Source organism: Panulirus ornatus, chromosome 9, assembly GCF_036320965.1.
Source record: "Panulirus ornatus isolate Po-2019 chromosome 9, ASM3632096v1, whole genome shotgun sequence".
NCBI classification, from domain to species: domain Eukaryota; kingdom Metazoa; phylum Arthropoda; class Malacostraca; order Decapoda; family Palinuridae; genus Panulirus; species Panulirus ornatus.
In genome coordinates this window covers 33,690,768-33,714,755 of record NC_092232.1, presented here as the reverse complement: position 1 = coordinate 33,714,755, position 23,988 = coordinate 33,690,768, and the positions used below count along the sequence as shown (strand labels likewise).

At 41.2% G+C, this 23,988-nt stretch overlaps 1 protein-coding gene across 2 annotated transcripts in view; it reads left to right on the top strand.

The window, feature by feature from the left end:
• The first annotated feature begins 1,726 nt into the window (after positions 1 to 1,726).
• The window catches only part of Lac (septate junction protein lachesin), a 264,822-nt gene continuing 242,560 nt past the window's right edge, over positions 1,727 to 23,988 (top strand). For both annotated transcript variants that reach the window (XM_071664993.1, XM_071664994.1), the window contains exon 1: positions 1,727 to 1,866. In XM_071664993.1, coding sequence (XP_071521094.1) covers positions 1,830 to 1,866 — 37 coding nt within the window. In that variant the 5' untranslated portion in view covers positions 1,727 to 1,829. The remainder of the gene's footprint in view (positions 1,867 to 23,988) is intronic.

The following is a 23,988-nucleotide window of genomic DNA, read 5'->3' as shown; positions in this document are numbered from 1 at the left end:
CTATCAAGGAAGACAGAGGAACTCACATGGTAGCATACTAGACAGACGTGCTCACAAGGTAGAAATTCCTAATCACAGACACACAAGGTAGACAGGTCTACCCACAAGCTCACAAGGTAGATAGACCTATTCGTAAGCTCATTAGGTAGACAGGCCTGCTTACAAGTACGAAAGGTAGACAGATTTCCTCAAGTAAACAAAGCGAACAGGCCTCCTCACAAGTAAACAAGGTAAACAGGTCTCCTCACGAGATCACAAGGTAGACAAGCTTCCTCAAAGGCACACAAGGTAGAACGATCTATTGAAAACTTCGAGGGATAGACAGGCCTAATTACAAGAATAAAACGTAGAAATACCTGCTCACATTACACAAGTTTTACAGACCAACTCACAAATACGCAAGTTGGACAGACCTACTCACAAGTTAGACAGACCTACTCACAAGAGCACAAAATAGACATGCCTACTAACAAGTACACAAGGTAGATATACCTACTCACAGGTACATAAGGTAGGCGGACCTACTCACAATTGTGTAAGGTAGACAAACCTACTCAATTTTCCAAAGCAAACAGGAGTACTCATAAGAAGAAAAGGAACACATCCATGCTCACAAGTACAGAAAGTAGACAGCCCCACTCACAAGTACACAAGGTAAACAGACCTACTCACAAGTACACAAGTTAGACAGACCCACTCACAAGTACACAAGGCACATAGGCCTACTCACAAGTACACAAGGTAGACAGACCTATTCACAAATACACAAGGTAGACAGACCTACTCAAATACACAAGATAGACACACCTACTCACAAATACACAAGGTAGACAGATCTCAAATACACAAGATAGACAGGCTTACTCACAAGTACACAAAGTAGACATACACAAGATAAACACACCTACTCACAAATACACAAGGTAGACAGACCTCCTCGCAGGTATACAAGGTAGACAGACTCACTCACAAGTACACAAAGTAGACAGACCCACTCACAAATACACAAGGTAGACAGACCTCTACGCAGGTATACAAGGTAGACAGACTTACTCACAAGTACACAAAGTAGACAGACCCACTCACACATACACAAGGTAGACAGACCTCCTCGCAGGTATACAAGGTAGACAGACTTACTCACAAATACACAAGGTAGACAGACCTACTCAAGTACAGAAGGTAGACAAACCTACTCAAGTATACAAGGTAGACAGATCTACACACAAATTTACAAGGTAGACAGACCTACTCACAAGCACACAAGGTAGACAAGCCTACTCACAAGTACACAAGGTAGAGACCTACACACAAAAACGTGTGTATGACGCCTGCGGCATCGTCTATATTTTCGAAGACTTACCATACTACGATAAACATCCTGGGATACAAATCTAATATTCAAATTTCGTCGACTAATTCAAATCACAAGACATTAGCTGTTCAGTCTCCCGTCTTTCGTTAGAAAACCTTCCCTTCTTTCGTGTAGCACAAGCCAAAGGCGGTAACGAGTTATGGCGACTGATCTGACCGTGTTCAGAGGAAAAACATGAAGGGAATGCATATAAGAGGAAGTTAACAATTTCTTCGACTTCATATTTTCCGGGTCACGTCTCCTGCAGTGATCAAAACATGTCACTGCCCATGCGCCAGTACCGTACATCCCTCAAGCCGGCGGCTGATTGGCTAGTGGTGGTCACGTGATCGAGAGGGCGGAGCATACAGCGTGACGTCACGGAGCGCGAGTCTCGGGTAGTCATGTCGACTGGCTTAGAGTTCCAGTTGTGATCGCGTGTATACGTGTGCTGCTACCACTAGGACCCTCAGTCATGAAGACGTTAGTGTTTCTCTACGTTTTGGCCACAGGTTAGTGAATCTTGGAGTATTTAGTGACAAACAGCTCTGAGCATAGCTAGAGTTCACCAGAGATGAGACAATATGGAGTGGAAAACACGGTCGTTTGTAAATTACGTACCTCGCTAGCGCCACACAGGTGGGCTCAGGTGTTTGCCTCACCCACAGCATTCCCTTACTGTTCTCCTCCGTTGCTCAATCTCCCCGTGTGCTCAGAATGCAGAGTCATTTATTCTTACTGTTTGAAGTCACTCCTAAAGTTGCAGGAAATCTTAAACTTCCTAAAGACCTAAAGTGAGAGGAGGAACCATCCATAATTTTCGGCCACTCCCACGGTACAGGACGCTGGGCGGGTACCCCGCTCACCTGTCTGTTTATATCCAGGTTCCGAGTTTCTCTTTGTCTTCACGTCGTTACTGTGATTTAAACATCTAGCATCACGTTAGCCCTGCCTCGTTATCATCTGGATATACAAGACTTAACCGAGTTTACTCGTTTCATGTGAAGGAAGGGAGGGAGTGAGACAGGCAGGGAGGGAGCTCATGGGGGAGGCGGCGGAGGAGATTCAAACAGGTAACCTGGCTGGTGCACGTGAGGCGCCAGCTCGCCGCCGGAGGGCCGGGCTGGCGGGCGTAAGGCGGCTCGTAGTATCAACCCACCTTACTGTGCAAACTTCTGTTACCTGGAAACACCTGTTGGGTCGGGGTTGACCCAGGGCAAAACTCTGTATCGAACAAGTACATAGGCTCCGACCTTGGCTTCCATTATGTAATGTTCGTACCTTGAGTAGTGGACACTAGTTGAACATTTATGACATTTTTCCCACAAAGTGAATGTGTCTACGTTGTTGGCTGCAAGAGGTTTGGTTCTTCGTTATCGTTTTTAGGCGCGTAAATCACAACGTAATTGATCATGGAAGAAACAGATAAGTGACGAATCAGGAAAATGTAAAGGGTGAAAAGTCTGGTATACTCACACGAGTGTTGTTGATGCAAGACAGTTGGTCACAGTAACGCCACTTTCCCTTAACATTTAACGATTCTCGTTAGCGGATCATGTTTAACCATGTGTAATAGATAGTTACTGCCTTGACAACAATCTTTCGTGAATGGGAAAAAAAAAAAAGACTTTACTGTTTCTTTTACGGAAAGACTTTACTGTTTCAAGGTCAGGTTGTGTTAGTATCATATCTCAAGGTTATGAAGTGGACGTGGTACAGGTCACATCTCTTGATCTTGTCCTGCAGGAAATACCCCCCCAACCCCAGTATGGACCAGCCACCAGGTTGACTTCACGCCCTGTGATCACTTGACCTTATGGCCGGTACATAACGGTATTTCCTATGGAAAGAGATCGTAAGACGACTCGTTGCTCCGTCCACTTCACAACCTTGGGATGTAATGACAACCTTTCTCCGGCCCAGAAACACTGAGGTCTTCCCCGGCAAGGTGGGAAGCGCATTCCTGTGCAAGGAAGCAGTATGAGACCGCGGTCTAGCAAGGCAGTTGGGTGATCGTGCATGAGAGGGGCTGTACGGGGGAGTTGTCGTGCATGGTAGGGGCTGTACGGGGGACTTGTCGTGCATGGTAGGGGCTGTACTGGGGGATGGTCGTGCATGGGAGGGGCTGTACTGGGGGATGGTCGTACATGGGAGGGGTTGTACTGGGGGATGGTCGTACATGGGAGGGGCTGTACTGGGGGATGGTCGTACATGGGAGGGGCTGTACTGGGGGATGGTCGTACATGGGAGGGGCTGTACTGGGAGATGGTCGTGCATGGGAGGGGCTGTACTGGGGGATGGTCGTGCATGGGAGGGGCTGTACTGGGGGATGGTCGTGCATGGTATGGGTTGTACTGGGGGATGGTCGTACATGGGAGGGGCTGTACTGGGGGATGGTCGTGCATGGGAGGGGCTGTACTGGGGGATGGTCGTACATGGGAGGGGCTGTACTGGGAGATGGTCGTACATGGGAGGGGCTGTACTGGGGGATGGTCGTGCATGGGAGGGGCTGTACTGGGGGATGGTCGTACATGGGAGGGGTTGTACTGGGGGATGGTCGTACATGGGAGGGGCTGTACTGGGGGATGGTCGTACATGGTATGGGTTGTACTGGGGGATGGTCGTACATGGGAGGGGTTGTACTGGGGGATGGTCGTACATGGGAGGGGCTGTACTGGGGGATGGTCGTACATGGTATGGGTTGTACTGGGGGATGGTCGTACATGGGAGGGGCTGTACTCGCTTCGTTCCCAGTGGGTGCTGGACATCGGGTCCACACACCGCCCGCCTTCCAGCGTTCAAATAAAGTTTTTTTTTTTTATAATAAAGCTTATCTATTCCTTCTCGGTTCATATATCCTAAATTCTAGTCAACTTTTGTTTTTTACGGAAAGTTTCCTGAACTAGTTTGTATCATGTTACACCGATCGTCATTTGTTTATACCTCAAATGGAAATGATTTCATGGTAAAAGTCGTCTCTAAAAAGTTTATATATATATATATATATATATATATATATATATATATATATATATATATATATATATATATATAATGATCCTGGGGCAGGGTGATAAGGTCCAGATAAAGTATATGGGAGTATTTCAAGTTTTTCAGTCAGTGCGTATTTTCATCTCAGTTTACATTGTCGCAATGTCTGAATATGTTAGCATTTGTCAAGGGGTATCTTCTCTAGAATCTTATCTCGTAGTTCATAAGAACACAAAATTCTAACAGCAGACTTAGAAGAACACAGAGATTTGTTATATAGAACTCCATGATTCGTGAAATATGACGTTTTCGTTGTAACTACAAGCAGATGGTAGAGGGCAGCCAACTTGCACTGAATTTACTACGGGATTATTTTCGTGGTTTTCGTGTCTCATAAATAATAAATCGAGTTTAAGTCTGCTTTTTATAACACTTTCTTCATGTTTTGAATTCCTTGGTTTATACATAATTGGTTCCTCAGTGTGCACGCGATAACGAAAGGTCTTTTTTTTTTGAGAATTCTGTGTTCCATAAATTTTCGTCCGCGTGATTATGATTAATAAATGTTGAAATAATCCTGACAAATTATTGCCTTTTTTTTTCATTTTTCTAAATTTAAGATTACAACGCATGATTATGTATTTCAGGCTTTACTGAAAATATATTTGGCGTTGATGCCCAATACTGAAATTGAGGGAATCCAAAGGAAAAACATGACTTGAGATAGCATTTCCGAGTCGTCTACATATTTGATATATACAAAATTAGTAATTTTTCTAGTACACACTAGTTTAAATATTTTACATTTTGTTTACCGTGTGAACATGTGGTTGTATTGAGGAAGTTTAATATATTAACAAAGGAAATAGTAAGCTGTCTTTATCATGCATTATAGTGACACGTCTCACAATCATTTGTTCACAATGGAACGTAGAATATTATAATGTTATCTTGCGTAGAACAGATCATAGTAGAACATAGAATATCATTGATGTTATCTTGCGTTCAAATAGTTCATAGTGGAACATAGAATATTATAATGTTATCTTGCGTTAGAACAGTTCATAGTAGAACATAGAATATCACTGATGTTATCTTGCGTTCAAATAGTTCATAGTGGAACATAGAATATTATAATGTCATCTTGCGTTAGAACAGTTCATAGTGGAACATAGAATATTATAGATGTTCTTTTGCGTTAGAATAATTCATTATGTTATCTTGCGGTAGAATGATGTATACGAACATGTAATTACTTAAATTAAAATGTTATATTTCTTTTTAAGAAGGTATAATAGTGATAAATGATGGAGTTATGTAATTTAGTTTACACAGAATATTGAATTCTTGCACATTTTAGAATTTTAACATAAGATTAAACTCGTTTTTCTAAATTCATTAGATAAGAATACTTTGGTTTAAAAGAAAAAAAAATATTTTTAGCATAATTCAACTTAACTTTTTTTATGACAATTTTCAATGAACGAGGTATTATTTCGACCTTGTGTGTAGGGGTAAGATATTAACTGTCACCGACATAAATAGATAATCTAGTGATATAAGATGCGAACTAATGGTTAATATTAGTTGTGAATCACTTAAACTTCATACTTTATATCGATATTATATAGTTAATTATATAACCACAGACACCCTTCTACCAAGACCTCGCAGCACCGAGGCTGCGCTGCAAGAAGTAGCAGGGAAATATGGGACTCCATTTGGAGTGAAGTTCCTGGACGAGATTGTACTTATTTTGTCGATTCACAATAAGACAACCTTGCCAAAGGTTACGTTATGATCACTGTAGTTCCACATGCAGGCAGAGTCTGGTTGCATCTGATATATATATATATATATATATATATATATATATATATATATATATATATATATATATATATATATATATTCCTATGAGTCCACGGGGAAAATGAAACACGAAAAGTTCCCAAGTGCACTTTCGTGTAATAATCACATCATCAGGGGAGACACAAGAGAAAAATATAAGTCAGTTGATATACATCGAAGAGACGAAGCTAGGACGCCATTTGGTAAACATGCGATTGTCCAAGACATACAACGAGCGTTCATAAACTTATCATTTTACAAATTTTATCGACAATAAAGTTATCTAATTTGTATAGACTATCACTGATATTAAGTTTATAATTCTTTGTGTATTTAATAATAGAAGATTCAATATTTCTCGTGGTAATAGAGTTAGAGTTAATAATTGAGATGACATTACTCCAGTCAATACAATGATCATAGTTTTTAACGTGATTAAACAAGGCATTTGATTCTTGTCCCGTTCTTATATTTATGTTGCTTAAGTCTAACAGAAAGATCCTTACCAGTCTGCCCAACATAAAATCTATCACAATTTCCACATGGCACTTTATAGATGCATCCAAGAGAATTTTCTGATGAGTTCCTGATTAAGATGTTCTTTATAGTATTATTGTTGCTGAAGGCAGCATTTACATTAAAGGATTTAAGGAACATGGGAAGTAAAGTGAAATTATTATTAAAAGGGAGAACTAAAAGATTCTTGGTGTCAATGGGAGGTTTGGGCTCAACTCTATAAAATGATTTCTTTGCTAACTTAAGGGATTTATCAATGAAAGATCTAGGGTACTTTGATTTAGATCTAATAGAATATATCTTCTCAAACTCATCATCAATAAACTCTGGACTGCAAATACGTAATGCCCTAAGGAACATAGATTGAAATGATGATAATTTAACTTTGTCATTTTGAGATGAGTAATATTGGATATATGAGCATACATTGGTACGTTTTCTGTATATATATACCCTAAATTAAACTTGTTTCCTTGCCTATGGATCATGCAATCTAAAAATGGTAACATACCATTATTTTCATTTTCTACAGTAAATTTGATGGGAGGTACTAAATTGTTAAGTAAGGGGAGAAATGCAAATTTTCATTTGCTGGCGAAACACAAAGAACATCATCTACATACCTAAACCAAATTGCATTAGAAGGTAAGGTAAGATAGCCTTTAGTAATTTTGTTATATATATATATATATATATATATATATATATATATATATATATATATATATATAAATTGGAAAGGATCACAATTTTGCGCGTGATCAAGTATATTCCTATGAGTCCACGGGGAAAATGAAACACGATAAGTTCCCAAGCGCACTTTCGTGTAATAATCACATCGTCAGGGGAGACACAAGAGAGAAATATAACAGTCCGTTGATATACAACGAAGAGACATAGGTAGGACGCCATTTGGTATATATAAATATATCCCTCTAAGACTCAGTCCTTTGTTCTTAATGCTACCTCGTTAATGCGGGAAATGGCAAATATGTGATATATATATATATATATATATATATATGAAGTAAACTAAGTGTCGTGAAGAAGAATGAGGGTTAAAACCACACGTCATGGAGACATGATTTATTGTCTAATCCAATACTGTTATGGCTTTTCACAAGTCCTCACCTGGGAATGAGAAGGACTTGTGTGAAGCCGAAACTGTATTGGATCATGTAATGAATCATGTCTCTAAGACGTGTGGTTTTAACCCACAAGTGTGTATCTCTCTCTCTCTCTCTCTCTCTCTCTCTCTCTATATATATATATATATATATATATATATATATATATATATATATATATATATATATATATATATATAATACTCCAAGGGCCGGGATTCGAGCCCAGGACCTTTTGCGTGTTAGTTGGGAACGTAACGACTATCGTAGCCTAGCATTCAAATGTTGGCTGTTGGAGGGTATTACGTGTTCTGTGAAAGTGTGTTCATATGCACTGTATTCGTGTGTGTGTGTGTGTATATATATATATATATATATATATATATATATATATATATATATATATATATATAGGTGTTGTTACCGGACTCTGCCTGCTCCAGGTTACACCGCGAGCGAAAAGTCACCTTCGAGGAGACTGTATAATTTAGAATACAGTTATCGTCTAAGAACTTCTCACTTCGAAGGAGTGTACTTTTCCCTGCTACTGAAAGTAGTGCAGCCTTTAGAAAGGTCCTGGGTAATATATAGTGAGAAAGTTGAAGTTTCCGTTTTCCTCAGACGGGATATTACAGAAAATGCAATGTGGTCTACGCTTCATTATAGGTGACGATATTCAGTTTGTTGATGTGCAAAATACTTCAGATGAGTTCAGTTTATCTTTTTGAAATGAGTTAATTAATTCATTATAACTTTACATTTCAAGGACGAATGATTTAGTGTCATGATGGCAACATTAAAGTTATGTTTCAGCCTTTGATCTGGCATGATTTATTGAATGATCATTGCCAAGTTCTATTTATTAATCCAGACAAAGTACTGTATTGATCATGCTCTCTTTAGCAGATTGTATTTTTCTATTATTATTATTATTATTATTATTATTATTATTATTATTATTATTATTATTATTATTATTCAAAGAATACTTTCGATGTTTTGAAAATTTGAAATTTCTTATTTTTTTCAAAAACTTTAGTAAAAACTGGTTGACGTTATCATTTACCAGTCTAGCTAGGGTATAGTGAGGTCAGCACACCCCATGGTTCAGCACATAGCCGCCAGGGGCGCTCTCGTGCCTGGGAGCAATACGGTAATCTTGGGAATGCCAGTGAAGGACCTGAGGACGCTGGCCTGCACAGACGTGATGTGGGGAAACAATCCAGGGTTGAGGGGGGGAAATAACTGAGGTACAGATGGGACAGAGTGGTAGAAATAGAAAGGTGACTGTAGGAGTTGAGCGGGAGGGAGTAGGGAGTGGAAAAGAAAGTTACTTAACAACATGGATGCGGTATTTGTAGTGTGTGTGTGTGTGTGTGTGTGTGTGTGTGTGTGTGTGGAGGATGTGAGGTGTGAGGTAAGGGGAGTGTAAAAGTCCAGGTGGTTGGTTGGTACACAGGTTGGACGTTAATGGCAAGAGGCTTTAAGGATTATTATTTGACAAAAAAAAAAAATGAGCCTTACGGGACAGCGGCTGTGTGTGTGTGTGTGTGTGTGTGTGTGTGTGTGTGTGTGTGTGTGTGTGTGTGTGTGTGCAGGAGGTAGACGCCCCCCGAAGGAGGGGGGGGGGTGTCAGTGAAAGTTTACCAGAGCACATGAACGACTGGGTAATGGATGCTACGAACCTGGCTTACAGGAGAGAGATGAAAAAAAAAAGACGTGTATCTCCGGGAAACTTGTAGACGTCAGAGAAAATGTGGAATGAACCAGAGTGTGTGGAGTGAGGATGGAAGGGAGACCGTTGTGTAGGGTGGGGGAGAGGAGCAGTGAGTGAACCAGAGGGTGGGAGACTGCTGTGTAGGGTGAGGGAGAGGAGCAGTGAGTGAACCAGAGGGTGGGAGACTGCTGTGTAGGGTGGGGGAGAGGAGCAGTGAGTGAACAAGAGGGTGGGAGACTGCTGTGCAGGGTGGGGGAGAGGAGCAGTGAGTGAACAAGAGGGTGGGAGACTGCTGTGTAGGTTGGGGGAGAGGAGCAGTGAGTGAACCAGAGGGTGGGAGACTGCTGTGTAGGGTGGGGGAGAGGAGCAGTGAGTGAACCAGAGGGTAGGAGACTTGTGTAGGGTGGGGGAGAGGAGCAGTGAGTGAACCAGAGGGTGGGAGACTGCTGTGTAGTGTGGGGGAGAGGAGCAGTGAGTGAACCAGAGGGTGGGAGACTGCTGTGTAGGGTGGGGGAGGAGCAGTGAGTGAACCAGAGGGTGGGAGACTGCTGTGTAGGGTGAGGGAGAGGAGCAGTGAGTGAACCAGAGGGTGGGAGACTGTTGTGTAGGGTGGGGGAGAGGAGCAGTGAGCGATGTTGACAGAGGAAGTATGGGAAGGTGGTGGTGGTGGTGTGGGCCACGGGGTGGAGAGGGTCCGCCCGACCACAGAACTCCCTGACAATAAATGAATAATTTATATATTGACAGAAAGTACGATGATTATTAACTTGCCTTACGCCACTATGTTCATAGGATGAACGATGTATTCTACTGTAGAAAAGTTGAGACTTCTACAACTATTCAATCCGTCCGATATATATATATATATATATATATATATATATATATATATATATGATAATTAATAGGAAGTTGTTAAACCCAGCGGAAAGCGTTGTAGTCTAATGATATATTTTTTCTCTCGGACTTCCGACCAAATGCGTGTTGGAATCTCGGTAATTACAGCAATTTTACCTCTACAGAACAAGTCTGTTAACCCAAAAATAAGTTTATATATATATATATATATATATAAATATATATATATATATATATATATATATATATATATATATATATATATATATATATATATATATATATTATCCCTGAGGATAGGGGAGTAAGAATACTTCCCACGTATTCCCTGCGTGTCGTAGAAGGCGACTAAAAGGGGAGGGAGCGGGGGCTGGAAATCCTCCCCTCTCGTTTTTTTTTAATTTTCCAAACGAAGGAACAGAGTGGGGCCAGGTGAGGATATTCCAAAAAAGGCCCAGTCCTCTGTTCTTAACGCTACCTCGCTAACGCGGGAAATGGCGAATAGTTTAAAAGAAAGAAAAAGAAAGATATATATTTATATTTATATTTATTTATTTTGCTTTGTCGCTGTCTCCCGCGTTAGCGAGGTAGCGCAAGGAAACAGACGAAAGAATGGCCCAACCCACCCACATACACATGTATATACATACACGTCCACACACGCAAGTATACATACCTATACATCTCAATGTACACATACATATATACACACACAGACATATACATATATACACATGTACATAATTCATACTGTCTGCCTTTATTCATTCCCATCGCCACCTCGCCACACATGGAATACCATCCCCCTCCCCCCTCATGTGTGCGAGGTAGCGCTAGGAAAAGACAACAAAGGCCCCATTCGTTCACACTCAGTCTCTAGCTGTCATGCAATAATGCACCGAAACCACAGCTCCCTTTCCACATCGAGGCCCCATGTTTACAAAATGGCGTCCTAGCTTCGTCTCTTCGATGTATATCAACTGACTGTTATATTTCTCTCTCTGTCTCCCCTGATGGTGTGATTATTACACGAAGGTACACTCGGGAACTTTTCGTGTTTCATTTTCCCCGTAGACTCATTAGAATATCTTGATCACGTGCAAAACTGTGATCCTTTCCAATATATATATATATATATATATATATATATATATATATATATATATATATATATATGTATGTATATATATACCAGAAGGAAATTGAAGTACGTGGAAGATGTGGGGTCACGCAAACCCCCAGGCTGGGGATTCCACCCCGTGGTCCCCCACAGACAAGGCTTGAGGTGGCTCGCCCGTGCAGGAGCTGACACGAACACCCCCACAGCTTAAAAACAAGTATATCATTTTGCTATTTTGGTCAATATTCACAAAGGCTGGAGAACACGTCCACTAAAGAAGGGTTACTCCAGTTGATTATTTTCTTTCGAAAGGATTTATTTGCGTGTCACAGTTTTCTAAGACTAGAAACAAATCTATTTTCGTCTCCTAATACAAGAGAATAATTATGAGCACTTAACAACCAGTCTGACCCTTGTACAAATATTCGAACCATTAACAACAAATTTCATGTGATGAAAAGGATTTGATTTCATGATAGGAAAAAAAAAAAAAACTTGAATTACAAATTAATTGAAGAAAACGCGGTAAAAGAAAACGAAACAAATGTTTTAAGAGATGTTTAGTTATGGAAACATTATTGGAATCCAACCTACACAGGTGACAGCTATCATCATATGATGTCTGTCTTTACTTACTGCTAGTATGTAGTGATATCATACAACTACCGTTTGATCATCACAACACACACCCCTGGGTCTTTTATAACTGTTACAACGATTTTTCCAATTGGATTAATACATCTGTCCATAAAGTGGTGCAAAGATAGGAAATTAATATAATATAATATATATATATATATATATATATATATATATATATATATATATATATATATATATATATATATATATATATATATGGGGAGGTGATAACAAGTAGTGGTGATGTGAGAAGGAGATGGAATGAGTATTTTGAAGGTTTGTTGAATGTGTCTGATGACAGAGTGGCAGATATAGGGTGTTTTGGTCGAGGTGGTGTGCAAAGTGAGAGGGTTAGGGAAAATGATTTGGTAAACAGAGAAGAGGTAGTAAAAGCTTTGCGGAAGATGAAAGCCGGCAAGGCAGCAGGTTTGGATGGTATTGCAGTGGAATTTATTAAAAAAGGGGGTGACTGTATTGTTGACTGGTTGGTAAGGTTATTTAATGTATGTATGACTCATGGTGAGGTGCCTGAGGATTGGCGGAATGCGTGCATAGTGCCATTGTACAAAGGCAAAGGGGATAAGAGTGAGTGCTCAAATTACAGAGGTATAAGTTTGTTGAGTATTCCTGGTAAATTATATGGGAGGGTATTGATTGAGAGGGTGAAGGCATGTACAGAGCATCAGATTGGGGAAGAGCAGTGCGGTTTCAGAAGTGGTAGAGGATGTGTGGATCAGGTGTTTGCTTTGAAGAATGTATGTGAGAAATACTTAGAAAAGCAAATGGATTTGTATGTAGCATTTATGGATCTGGAGAAGGCATATGATAGAGTTGATAGAGATGCTCTGTGGAAGGTATTAAGAATATATGGTGTGGGAGGCAAGTTGTTAGAAGCAGTGAAAAGTTTTTATCGAGGATGTAAGGCATGTGTACGTGTAGGAAGAGAGGAAAGTGATTGGTTCTCAGTGAATGTAGGTTTGCGGCAGGGGTGTGTGATGTCTCCATGGTTGTTTAATTTGTTTATGGATGGGGTTGTTAGGGAGGTAAATGCAAGAGTCCTGGAAAGAGGGGCAAGTATGAAGTCTGTTGGGGATGAGAGAGCTTGGGAAGTGAGTCAGTTGTTGTTCGCTGATGATACAGCGCTGGTGGCTGATTCATGTGAGAAACTGCAGAAGCTGGTGACTGAGTTTGGTAAAGTGTGTGGAAGAAGAAAGTTAAGAGTAAATGTGAATAAGAGCAAGGTTATTAGGTACAGTAGGGGTGAGGGTCAAGTCAATTGGGAGGTGAGTTTGGATGGAGAAAAACTGGAGGAAGTGAAGTGTTTTAGATATCTGGGAGTGGATCTGTCAGCGGATGGAACCATGGAAGCGGAAGTGGATCATAGGGTGGGGGAGGGGGCGAAAATTTTGGGAGCCTTGAAAAATGTGTGGAAGTCGAGAACATTATCTCGGAAAGCAAAAATGGGTATGTTTGAGGGAATAGTGGTTCCAACAATGTTGTATGGTTGCGAGGCGTGGGCTATGGATAGAGATGTGCGCAGGAGGATGGATGTGCTGGAAATGAGATGTTTGAGGACAATGTGTGGTGTGAGGTGGTTTGATCGAGTAAGTAACGTAAGGGTAAGAGAGATGTGTGGAAATAAAAAGAGCGTGGTTGAGAGAGCAGAAGAGGGTGTTTTGAAATGGTTTGGGCACATGGAGAGAATGAGTGAGGAGAGATTGACCAAGAGGATATATGTGTCGGAGGTGGAGGGAACGAGGCGAAGAGGGAGACCAAATTGGAGGTGGAAAGATGGAGTGAAAAAGATTTTGTGTGATCGGGGCCTGAACATGCAGGAGGGTGAAAGGAGGGCATGAAATAGAGTGAATTGGAGTCATGTGGTATACAGGGGTTGACGTGCTGTCAGTGGATTGAAGCAAGGCATGTGAAGCGTCTGGGGTAAACCATGGAAAGCTGTGTAGGTATGTATATTTGCGTGTGTGGACGTGTGTATGTACATGTGTATGGGGGGGGGGGGGTTGGGCCATTTCTTTCGTCTGTTTCCTTGCGCTACCTCGCAAACGCGGGAGACAGCGACAAAGTATAAAAAAAAAAAAAAAAAAAAATATATATATATATATATATATATATATATATATATATATATATATATATATATATATATATATATTACTGTTTACCAAATGGCGTCCTAGCTACGTCTCTTCGTTGTATATCAACTGACTGTTATACATTTTTCATGTGTCTCCCCCGTTGATGTGATTATTACAGGAAAGTGCACTTGGGAACTTATCGTGTTTCATGTCCCCGTGGACTCAAAGGAAATCCTACCCTCCAGTTTTTACTTTTCCAAAAGAAGGAACTGAGAAGGGGGCCAAGTGAGGGTTTTCCCTCTTAGGCTACGTTCTTAACACTACCTCGCTGGCGCGGGAAGCGGCGAATGTGTGAAAAAAAAATTATATATATATATATATATATATATATATATATATATATATATATATATATATATATATATATATATATATATATTATCCCTGGGGATAGGGGAGAAAGAATACTTCCCACGTATTCCCTGCGTGTCGTAGAAGGCGACTAAAAGGGGAGGGAGCGGGGGGCTGGAAATCCTCCCCTCTCGCTTTTTTTTTTTTTTCCCCAAAGAGAGGGAACATAGAAGGGGGCCAGGTGAGGATATTCCCTCAAAGGCCCAGTCCTCTGTTCTTAGCGCTACCTCGCTAATGCGGGAAATGGCGAATGGTATGAATATATATATATATATATATATATATATATATATATATATATATATATATATATATATATATATTTATATGTGTGTGTGTGTGTGTGTGTGTAGAGGGTGAATGTGTTCGAAATGAAATGTGAGGACAATATGTGGTGTGAGATGGTTTGATCGAGTAAGTAATGAAAGGGTAAGAGAGATGTGTGGAAATAAAAAGAGTGTGGCTGAGAGAGCAGAAGAGGGAGTGTTGAAATGGTTTGGTCACATGGAGAGAATGAGTGAGGAAAGATCGAGAAAGAGGATATATGTCAGAGGTGGAGGGAACAAGAACTAGGGAGACCAAATTGGAGGTGGATGGATGGAGTGAGAGAGATTTTGAGCGATCGGAGCCTGAACATGAAGGAAGCCTGCACGGGATAAAGTAAATAGGAATGAACGTTTTGGTATATTTGGGGCAACGTACTGTCAATGGACTGAACCAGGGAATGTGAAACGTCTGGGGTAAACCATGGAAACGTCTGTGGGGTCTGGATGTGAATAGGGAGCTGTGGTTTCGTTGCGTTACACATGACAGCTAGAGAATGGATGTGAGCGAATGAGGCGTTTCTTTGCCAGTTCCTGCCGCTCCCTCGCTGACGCGGGAAACATTGGACGAGAATGAAAAGGAGAAATCGCACTACGGTCGGAGTTCAAATAATTCAGTCAGACTTTACAATACACATCAGGTTTCACGCAGGATATCCGCCTCATCAAGTGTAAACATTTTACGATGTTTCAAATCCAACACCAGCAGCAGCAGGACATGGGTTTGTGTACATCCTGTTCCCGCCACGCCAGAGTGGACACTGACCTGGCCATTAAAGGGAAAGTGGGGAGGGGGCGGGGGAGCCTTGTGGTTTAGGGGGAACGTGTGGGATGGCTGGTCTGAGTAGCGAGATGCGTGTTCAACTACTCTTCTTATGTTGTCTGGATAAATCTTTCGTAATGATTTGGTTGATAACAAGATGCGTTTCAAAGTTAGCTGGGTTGAGTTAGCAATATTAGTCATCAAGGTAGATTCACTGACATTACGGGTCGTGTAATGTGATGAGGGATACAATGCTAAGATGTACTGGGCGATCGTTTTCTGGCCAATGTTTACCAGTATCATTACTGTGGTCACCTCTGCGTACTGAATGACTCTGCCAATAGCATCTCTGAAGTTTCCGTTCTCCCGGTCTGGCCAGTACATACATCTTTACATGCCTTACGTTGAACGGTGTAAACACTCCCGGCTGTCTGATAATTTGGCCTACGTTTTAATTAAGGTCTTACAGATCGTGTTTTTATACTGGATGGCAACATTGAAAACACCGATTTTTAGCACCTGTCTTGCAGTGAGTATGTTAATAGTATAGGGTAACGTTAAACATTTAGATTTGGCATCCTTTCCTGGGTGTACAGAATGTCTTCGTGGCTCTCCAGTAAGCCTTGTTCACAAACCACTTGGGGATAACTGACTAAACGTACGTCTTACATATGAATACATTTACCTTAGAGACTTGTGGGACTGGAATTAAGAAGGACTTATGAAAAGCCTAAACCACTGGATTAGAAAATAAATCATGATGTGTCCATGATGTGTGGTTTTGTGGTTTTAACCTTCATCTATCTATCTATCTGTCTATATATATATATATATATATATATATATATATATATATATATATATATATATATATATATATATATATGGTAGAGAAGAACCCTTCCGGCATACCCCACAGTGGATACTGGTGATGCATTTCGTTTTCTGGTACAATATTTTTTAGGTACAAAAGTCCTACTAATTATTTTTTGAACGAAAAAACTAGTTTTGAAGGCATTTACTGGAGTATTGAGATAAAGGAGATTTTAGCCCTGATGTTTGTAGATATAAAAGTAATATATTTCAGGGCTATTTTTTATGTCAATCTTTTACATTTAACGAGATATAAACCATTATTATATAATGATTTCTTTTACATGTCATATTATGTAAATTACTTAAATGGGGAGATTTTAAATGCCGGTGATTAAATTTTTTTTTATTTTTCTCCTTTAGGTTCTGTGTGAAATTTTTATATTTTCACTCATCAAATTATGAAAATTAAAACAAGAAAATGAAATAAAAATCAGTCATCGAAAAATGTAGTTCATGAGGGATGACGAAATACATTTGATCGATGAATAACCGCCCGCTAGATTCAACGTTAGCTTAATAACCGCCCGCTAGACTGAACGTTAGCTTAATAACCGCCCACACGTCACACAATATGATACAGTGTTGGTGGGTACGTCATACAATATGATACAGTGTTGGTGGGTACGTCATACAGTATGATACAGTGTTGGTGGGCACGTCATACAGTATGATACAGTGTTGGTGGGTACGTCATACAGTATGATACAGTGTTGGTGGGTACGTCATACAGTATGATACAGTGTTGGTGGGCACGTCATACAGTATGATACAGTGTTGGTGGGCACGTCATACAGTATGATACAGTGTTGGTGGGCACGTCATACAGTATGATACAGTGTTGGTGGGCACGTCATACAGTATGATACAGTGTTGGTGGGTACGTCATACAGTATGATACAGTGTTGGTGGGCACGTCATACAATATGATACAGTGTTAGTGGGCACGTCATACAGTATGATACAGTGTTGGTGGGTACGTCATACAATATGATACAGTGTTGGTGGGTACGTCATACAGTATGATACAGTGTTGGTGGGTACGTCATACAGTATGATACAGTGTTGGTGGGCACGTCATACAGTATGATACAGTGTTGGTGGGCGCATCATGCAATATGGTGATACAGTTTTGGTCGGCAGTATAGTGATGTCCTCATTACAGATAATTCGCCAAGAAATCGTAACATATGAAGGCAAATAGATAGACAGATGAGGCTGATAGATAATTTGTTATCTCCAACATGTCTGGTGAAGGGGTGATGGCTATCGACCAACAGAGGGTCGTTATCTGAAGACGACCCTCTGAGCAGGACGGTACGTGTTCCAGGGTCGTCCCGTCCTACAAGGAGGTAGAATACACGTACATCAGACAAGGTCAGGGTCCAAGACCAGACACAGACAGACGCCATACATGTAACCTTAGAGCCTCACTCACACTAAACACACGCCCAAGACCATCACACCAGAGAATAGATTCCTCCAAATAATTTCTTCTAAATAATCCAAAAATATGTTTAATTCATCGAAACTCCTGACACTTTTTTGTCCCGTGCTTCTTTATTTATCATTCGTTCTTGTAATATCAACTATTCAGTTGTTCCTTAATTAAGGTTCTTTTAATATTAATTATTCAGTTGTTCCTTATTTAAGGTTTTTGTAATATCAATTATTCGGTTGTTCCTTAATTAAGGTTAGATGTGCCAGATTTAAGGACATTCTCCCTAGAGTCGTTCAGTCACGAATTACGGTTCGATTTAAAAGGTATTTCACAGCTCTGAACGCACGAACGTACCGGGATCCATTTTGTGGGAGCGGTAAAAAAAAGAAGAGACGAACTTGCCAATATGACATTCCGCTCCATGTGCAACACTAAACCTTTTCTCGTGTCTCACTAAAGTCAGAAAAAAAAAGGGATAAGCTTTTGGCTTAAAAATTGTCCTTCATTTGCAGATTTAATCTGATGAATTCTCTCTCTCTCTCTCTCTCTCTCTCTCTCTCTCTCTCTCTCTCTCTCTCTCTCTCTCTCTCTCTCTCCTGATGGGTGAGAGTAGCGCCTGCCTTTTTTTTTTTTTTCAGCAAATCCAGCCGTGGGTTCTCGTAGTAAGTGCTCCCATTATGTGCGGGAGACCAAATTGGAAGTGAAAGGATGAAGTGAAAAAGATTTTGAGCGATCGGGGCCAGAACATACAGGAGGGTGAGAGGCGTGCCAGGAAGAGTGAATTGAAACGATATGGTATACCGGGGTCGACGTGCTGTCAGTGGACTGACCGAAGGCATGTGAAACGTCTGGGGTTAAACTATGAAAACGTTTGTGGGGCCTGAGTGTGGATAGGGAGCTGTGGTCTCGATGCATTACACATGATAGCTAGCGACTGAGTGTGAACGAACATGGTCTTTGGCTCTACCTTGCTGAAGCAGGGGGTAGCGATAGTTTCCTGTGGGGCGGGGTGGCGCCGAGAATGGATGAAGGCAAGCAAGTGTATGTACAAGTGTTTATGTGTGTATGTGTATATGTACGTGTATGGGCGTTTGTGTATATATGCGTAAGTGAGTGGATGTGTCGTTCTTTGTCCGATTCCTAGCGCTACCTCTCTGACGCGGCAAACGGCGATCAAGCATAACAATAATAAAATAAATTCCCCGCGAGTCATAGAGTGCGACTAAATGGGACGGGAACGGGGGGCTAAAACCCCTCCCCTCCTTGTATTTTAACTTTCTAAAAGGGGAAACAGAAGGAGTCATGCGCGGAGTAGTCATCCTCCTCCAAGGGTCAGATTGGGGTGTCTAAATGTGTGTGGATGTAACCAAGATGAGAAAAAAGGAGAGATAGGTAGCATGTTTGAAGAGAGGAACCTGGATGTTTTGGCTCTGAGTGAAACGAAGCTCAAGGGTAAAGTGGAAGAGTGGTTTGGGAATGTCTTGGGAGTAAAGTCAGGGGTTGGTGAGAGGACAAAGGGTGGCAAGTGAATGGATGCAGGCAGCAAGTATGAATATGTACATGTGTATATACCTATGAGTCCACGGGGAAAATGAAACACGAAAAGTTCCCAAGTGCACTTTCGTGCAATAATCACATCATTAGGGGAGACACAAGAGAGAAATATAAGTCAGTTGTGTCTCCCCTGATGATGTGATTATTACACGAAAGTGCACTTGGGAACTTTTCGTGTTTCATTTTCCCCGTGGATTCATAGGAATATCTTGATCACTCGCAAAATTGTGACCCTTTCCAATGTGTATATATGTATATGTCTGTGTATGTATATGTATGTATACGTTATTATATATACATATATATATATATATATATATATATATATATATATATATATATATATATATATATATATATATATATATATAAGTATGTATATGTACGTGTGTAGGTGTGAGTATGTGGGTGGGTTAGGCCATTCTTTCGTCTGTTTCCTTGTACTACCTCGCTAACGCGGGAGATAGCGACTAGGCATGTAATATATAATCATATTGTATATATATAAATAAATGAATATATATATATATATATATATATATATATATATATATATATATATATATATATATATATATATATATATATATATGTGTGTGTGTGTGTGTGTGTGTGTGTGCTATTACGCTTTTTTTGCACTGCACTGCTGGTGTGGGGGGGGAAGGGGGTTCCACGCTAGATGGGGGTCCATCTCATCAAGTCCTATACTATCATCAAACTTTTCAGACTTCGTGTTTGCTGTTCACATTGAGAGTTTTATCGCCCGGGTTGTGTGTGTGTGTGTACGTTTGTTTTCTTTTAATAATCCACATCACAGTTTTATTTTAATTGGTGAAATGGTTTACCCTACAGCATTTTTAAAGTCAATATTCCCATTTCAGATACGGCGGTCTGTGTGCATTTGTTACGTCCATTGTTGGGTCGAGTGGTTATCAGACTTGGGCTGGTCGTTCAGCCAGTAGTATGCGCCGAATAAACTTGCAAAATATTATATTGCAACATAACGTGGGTATTTCCGGGTTGTACATGAATGGATGATTCCACGGTCATATCCGGTGGCGCTAAAGGCCTGACGTCACCGTGAAAACATTGGAAATGAATCGTTAATTATTCCGGTATAATCTTTATTGTTTCATGTAGTTATGGACTGGTCGTTACCACTGTTGATTACGGGTGGTGGTTACCGTAGGTTGCTACTGAGTTGCGTTGCTCAAACGACTGTCGACTGTGTACGCAAGTATACATACAATATACGTAGGTCTGGTCATGCGTAGAGTATGCGTCATAGGCTATCGTTATCATGGCCGGCGAAATTAACTTTGCTCCAGAATTTGTTATCTCTCATTAGCGTATTCCTTTTCACGTCTTCCTGCTTTTGAAATATCTACAGCTATGTATGGACTGTGGCCAGACTGTAGCCTCGAGACTTGAATCTTCCATTTACGAATCTGTGAAGTTGGCTACACTACCTTAACACTCATACATGCCTGGCATGTTTCAGTGTTTAATTATTGTACCAATATATGTGGCACAGTCAGGCACAGCCGTAGGCCAACATATGTGGTGCAAGAAAGACGATGGTGCAAGAAATGTCACAGAACTCCAGGCTAACACAAGAGGGAGGACCCGGATGTCAGGACCCCGGATGTCACATGAGTGGTAAGACAAAGGTCCACAAAGCGAACTTGTGTGGTACTTGTGTGGTAATGGTGAGGACCGGGGCAACGCCTGCACCAGGCATAATAGGCTATACGTTTTTATGCTATCACATTCTATGTTTAGCAATCGACTAGGCTCTCACATGCTATGTCTAGAATCGACAAGGCTATCATATGCTATGTCTACTAATCTTCTAGGCTATCACATGATGTGTCTACCAATCGACTACGCTACCACATGCTATGCATAGCAATCAACTAGGCTATCACATGCTATGTCTACCAATCGACTAGGCTATCACATGCTATGTCTACCAATCGACTAGGCTATCACATGCTATGTCTACCAATCGACTAGGCTATCACATGCTATGTCTACCAATCGACTAGGCTATCACATGCCATGCTAGGAATCGACTAGGCTATCACATGTTATGTCTAGCACTCGACTAGGCTATCGCATGCTATGTATAGCAATCAACTAGGCTATCACATGCTATGTCTAGCAATCTGTATACGAGAGTTGTGGCTCATAATGAACATCATGAGTAATTAGTACAGAAATACAAGTTAGCGCTTGGAAGACCCCGAGAATAGCAGACCACAGGAAAGGAAAAGTGTTGAAATAATGGCGTTCCCCTTCAATAGCAATTCTCATTATGACAGTTCTTTGTCGACTGAGGACTGGTCATAGTGTGTTGACCCATGGTCACTTAATGGAGAGGAGACCTGCTGTAATATGTGATACTTTGTAACTGCAGTATTACCCTGTAACATGTGCTAAGAGAATGTCAAAAATATAGAGGTCTGTGAGTGAGATATGATTTATGTTAAGACAATGGAAGGACTGAGGGCATTCGATAAATGTTAATATATATAAGCTGATGAATTGTATAAACGAAACCAAATTATACAATTTCATATAATTAGTTTTAAGGTAATAGATAACGTGTATATAAAACCAGAATATATAATTGTGAGAGTGAATTTCAAGGTTTTAGTATGAATTTCAAGGTTTTAGAGATCTTTGCTCAAACCAAAAATTATTGACCAGCCCATAAGTTTTGCCACAATATCAAGTGAAGGAGATGGTAAACTGTGACACACAGTGTGTGAGAAAGTCATCCAGGCCATACCTGTGTCCCAGCGAAGGGCAGGAACACAACAACACGCGTGAGGTGTGGAACAACATGACACTAACACATGTAACACAATAAGCGCTCCACAATACATTGCTCGACGTGAACAAAGAAATTCAGTTGAGTGAATGCACCAGGGAGCTGTCTTACCTCTGGTGTGTGTGTGTAGATAGGCGATGGAGAATGCTAGAACCAGCAGTACCGGTGGCTGGTGTGCGGGAGGCTGGGGGAGCCGTTAAAACTGCTATCATTGTTTACATAACTATAGTTTGAAATCGGCGAGATACGAGATGCTATCAGCCGACTCTCACAAACCTGGAAAAAATATCAATATATGCATACATTTTTTTCTTATGTCGGAATGCGTATTTAGATTATTTTTTCCTTCATGGGACATAGATATTATTGAAGGCGTGTGTCGTGTGAGTGAGGGTGGTGAGAATGTACCAGCGACCCGTCTGGCCAGCGACGGAACCCACTGGCCCCCAACTACTCACAAGTTGCGTCTGTTTGTGGAGACAAATTAGTCCTTGTCTTGACAGCAGAGCGTGGGGGAAAAGTTTTGAAGAACAGAGTTGGAAACTTTAGAACTGAAAATGGAAGTTTTTTTTTTCGCTCCGAGTCCACCATAAGTGGAGCAGTTTACAGGAAAACACACACACACACACACACACACACCTCCGTGGTGTAGTGGTCGGCCCTTGATATTGACCATGAGTCATCAAGAGTCGTGGTCGTGCGCGCATGGGTTCGAATCTTGGGCGCGGCGGTCAGTCCACCGATAGATGTTCATCATTGAGGTCGGTGGGTACGTGGCTTGCGCTGGTGTGTGTGTGTGTGTGTGTGTATGTGTGCAGTATATGAACAGACTTTCGTGAAAAAAAGTATGAACTTTAAAGCTACGCTTAATGGAGACGTGATAGTTTAATCTCCAAACCAACCCAGTACAGTTTCTGCTTTCCACAAGTCCTTCTCAGCTGGACGGACACGAGAAACAGTTTGTTTGTTTATAAAGATTGATGTGCGACACGGGGCCTTTGCCATGGGCGGCTCGTTCAGGGATTCCCGCAGGAGCTCTCTGCTCCAATTCCACCTGTTGGATTAGAGAAAAACACAACAGACAGAGCCCAGCCGCCGATTTACAAAAAGCCACAGCAAGCGGACCGGATGGGAAGACTGGATAACCCAGTGGAATGTTTGTTGATCTTGTCTGTTAGTGTAGGAAAGACACAGCAGTCGCGCTAGTGGTTGGGTGGCAGGCCTCTGATCGGTGACCACTCATCCCCCCCCCCCCCACTCAGACGTGGTCAGGCTGGGAGTGGGGCGCCCCTGGAGCCAGAGGCTGTATTTCCTGGGAACCGCATTTGCTGGGAACATTGTTTGGTCTAGGTGGAGTATGTGTGGCGATGACACGGAGCAGGTGTGTTGCATGTGTTGGGCCAGCGACCTTCAGACTAGTGATGCCGCTGGAATTGTGTGGTCCTCTTCTCTAAAGTTCCGGATCCCAGCCCGGAGACTGATTATCACTTCGCAGTCAAAAAGGTAGTGGTATCGGTG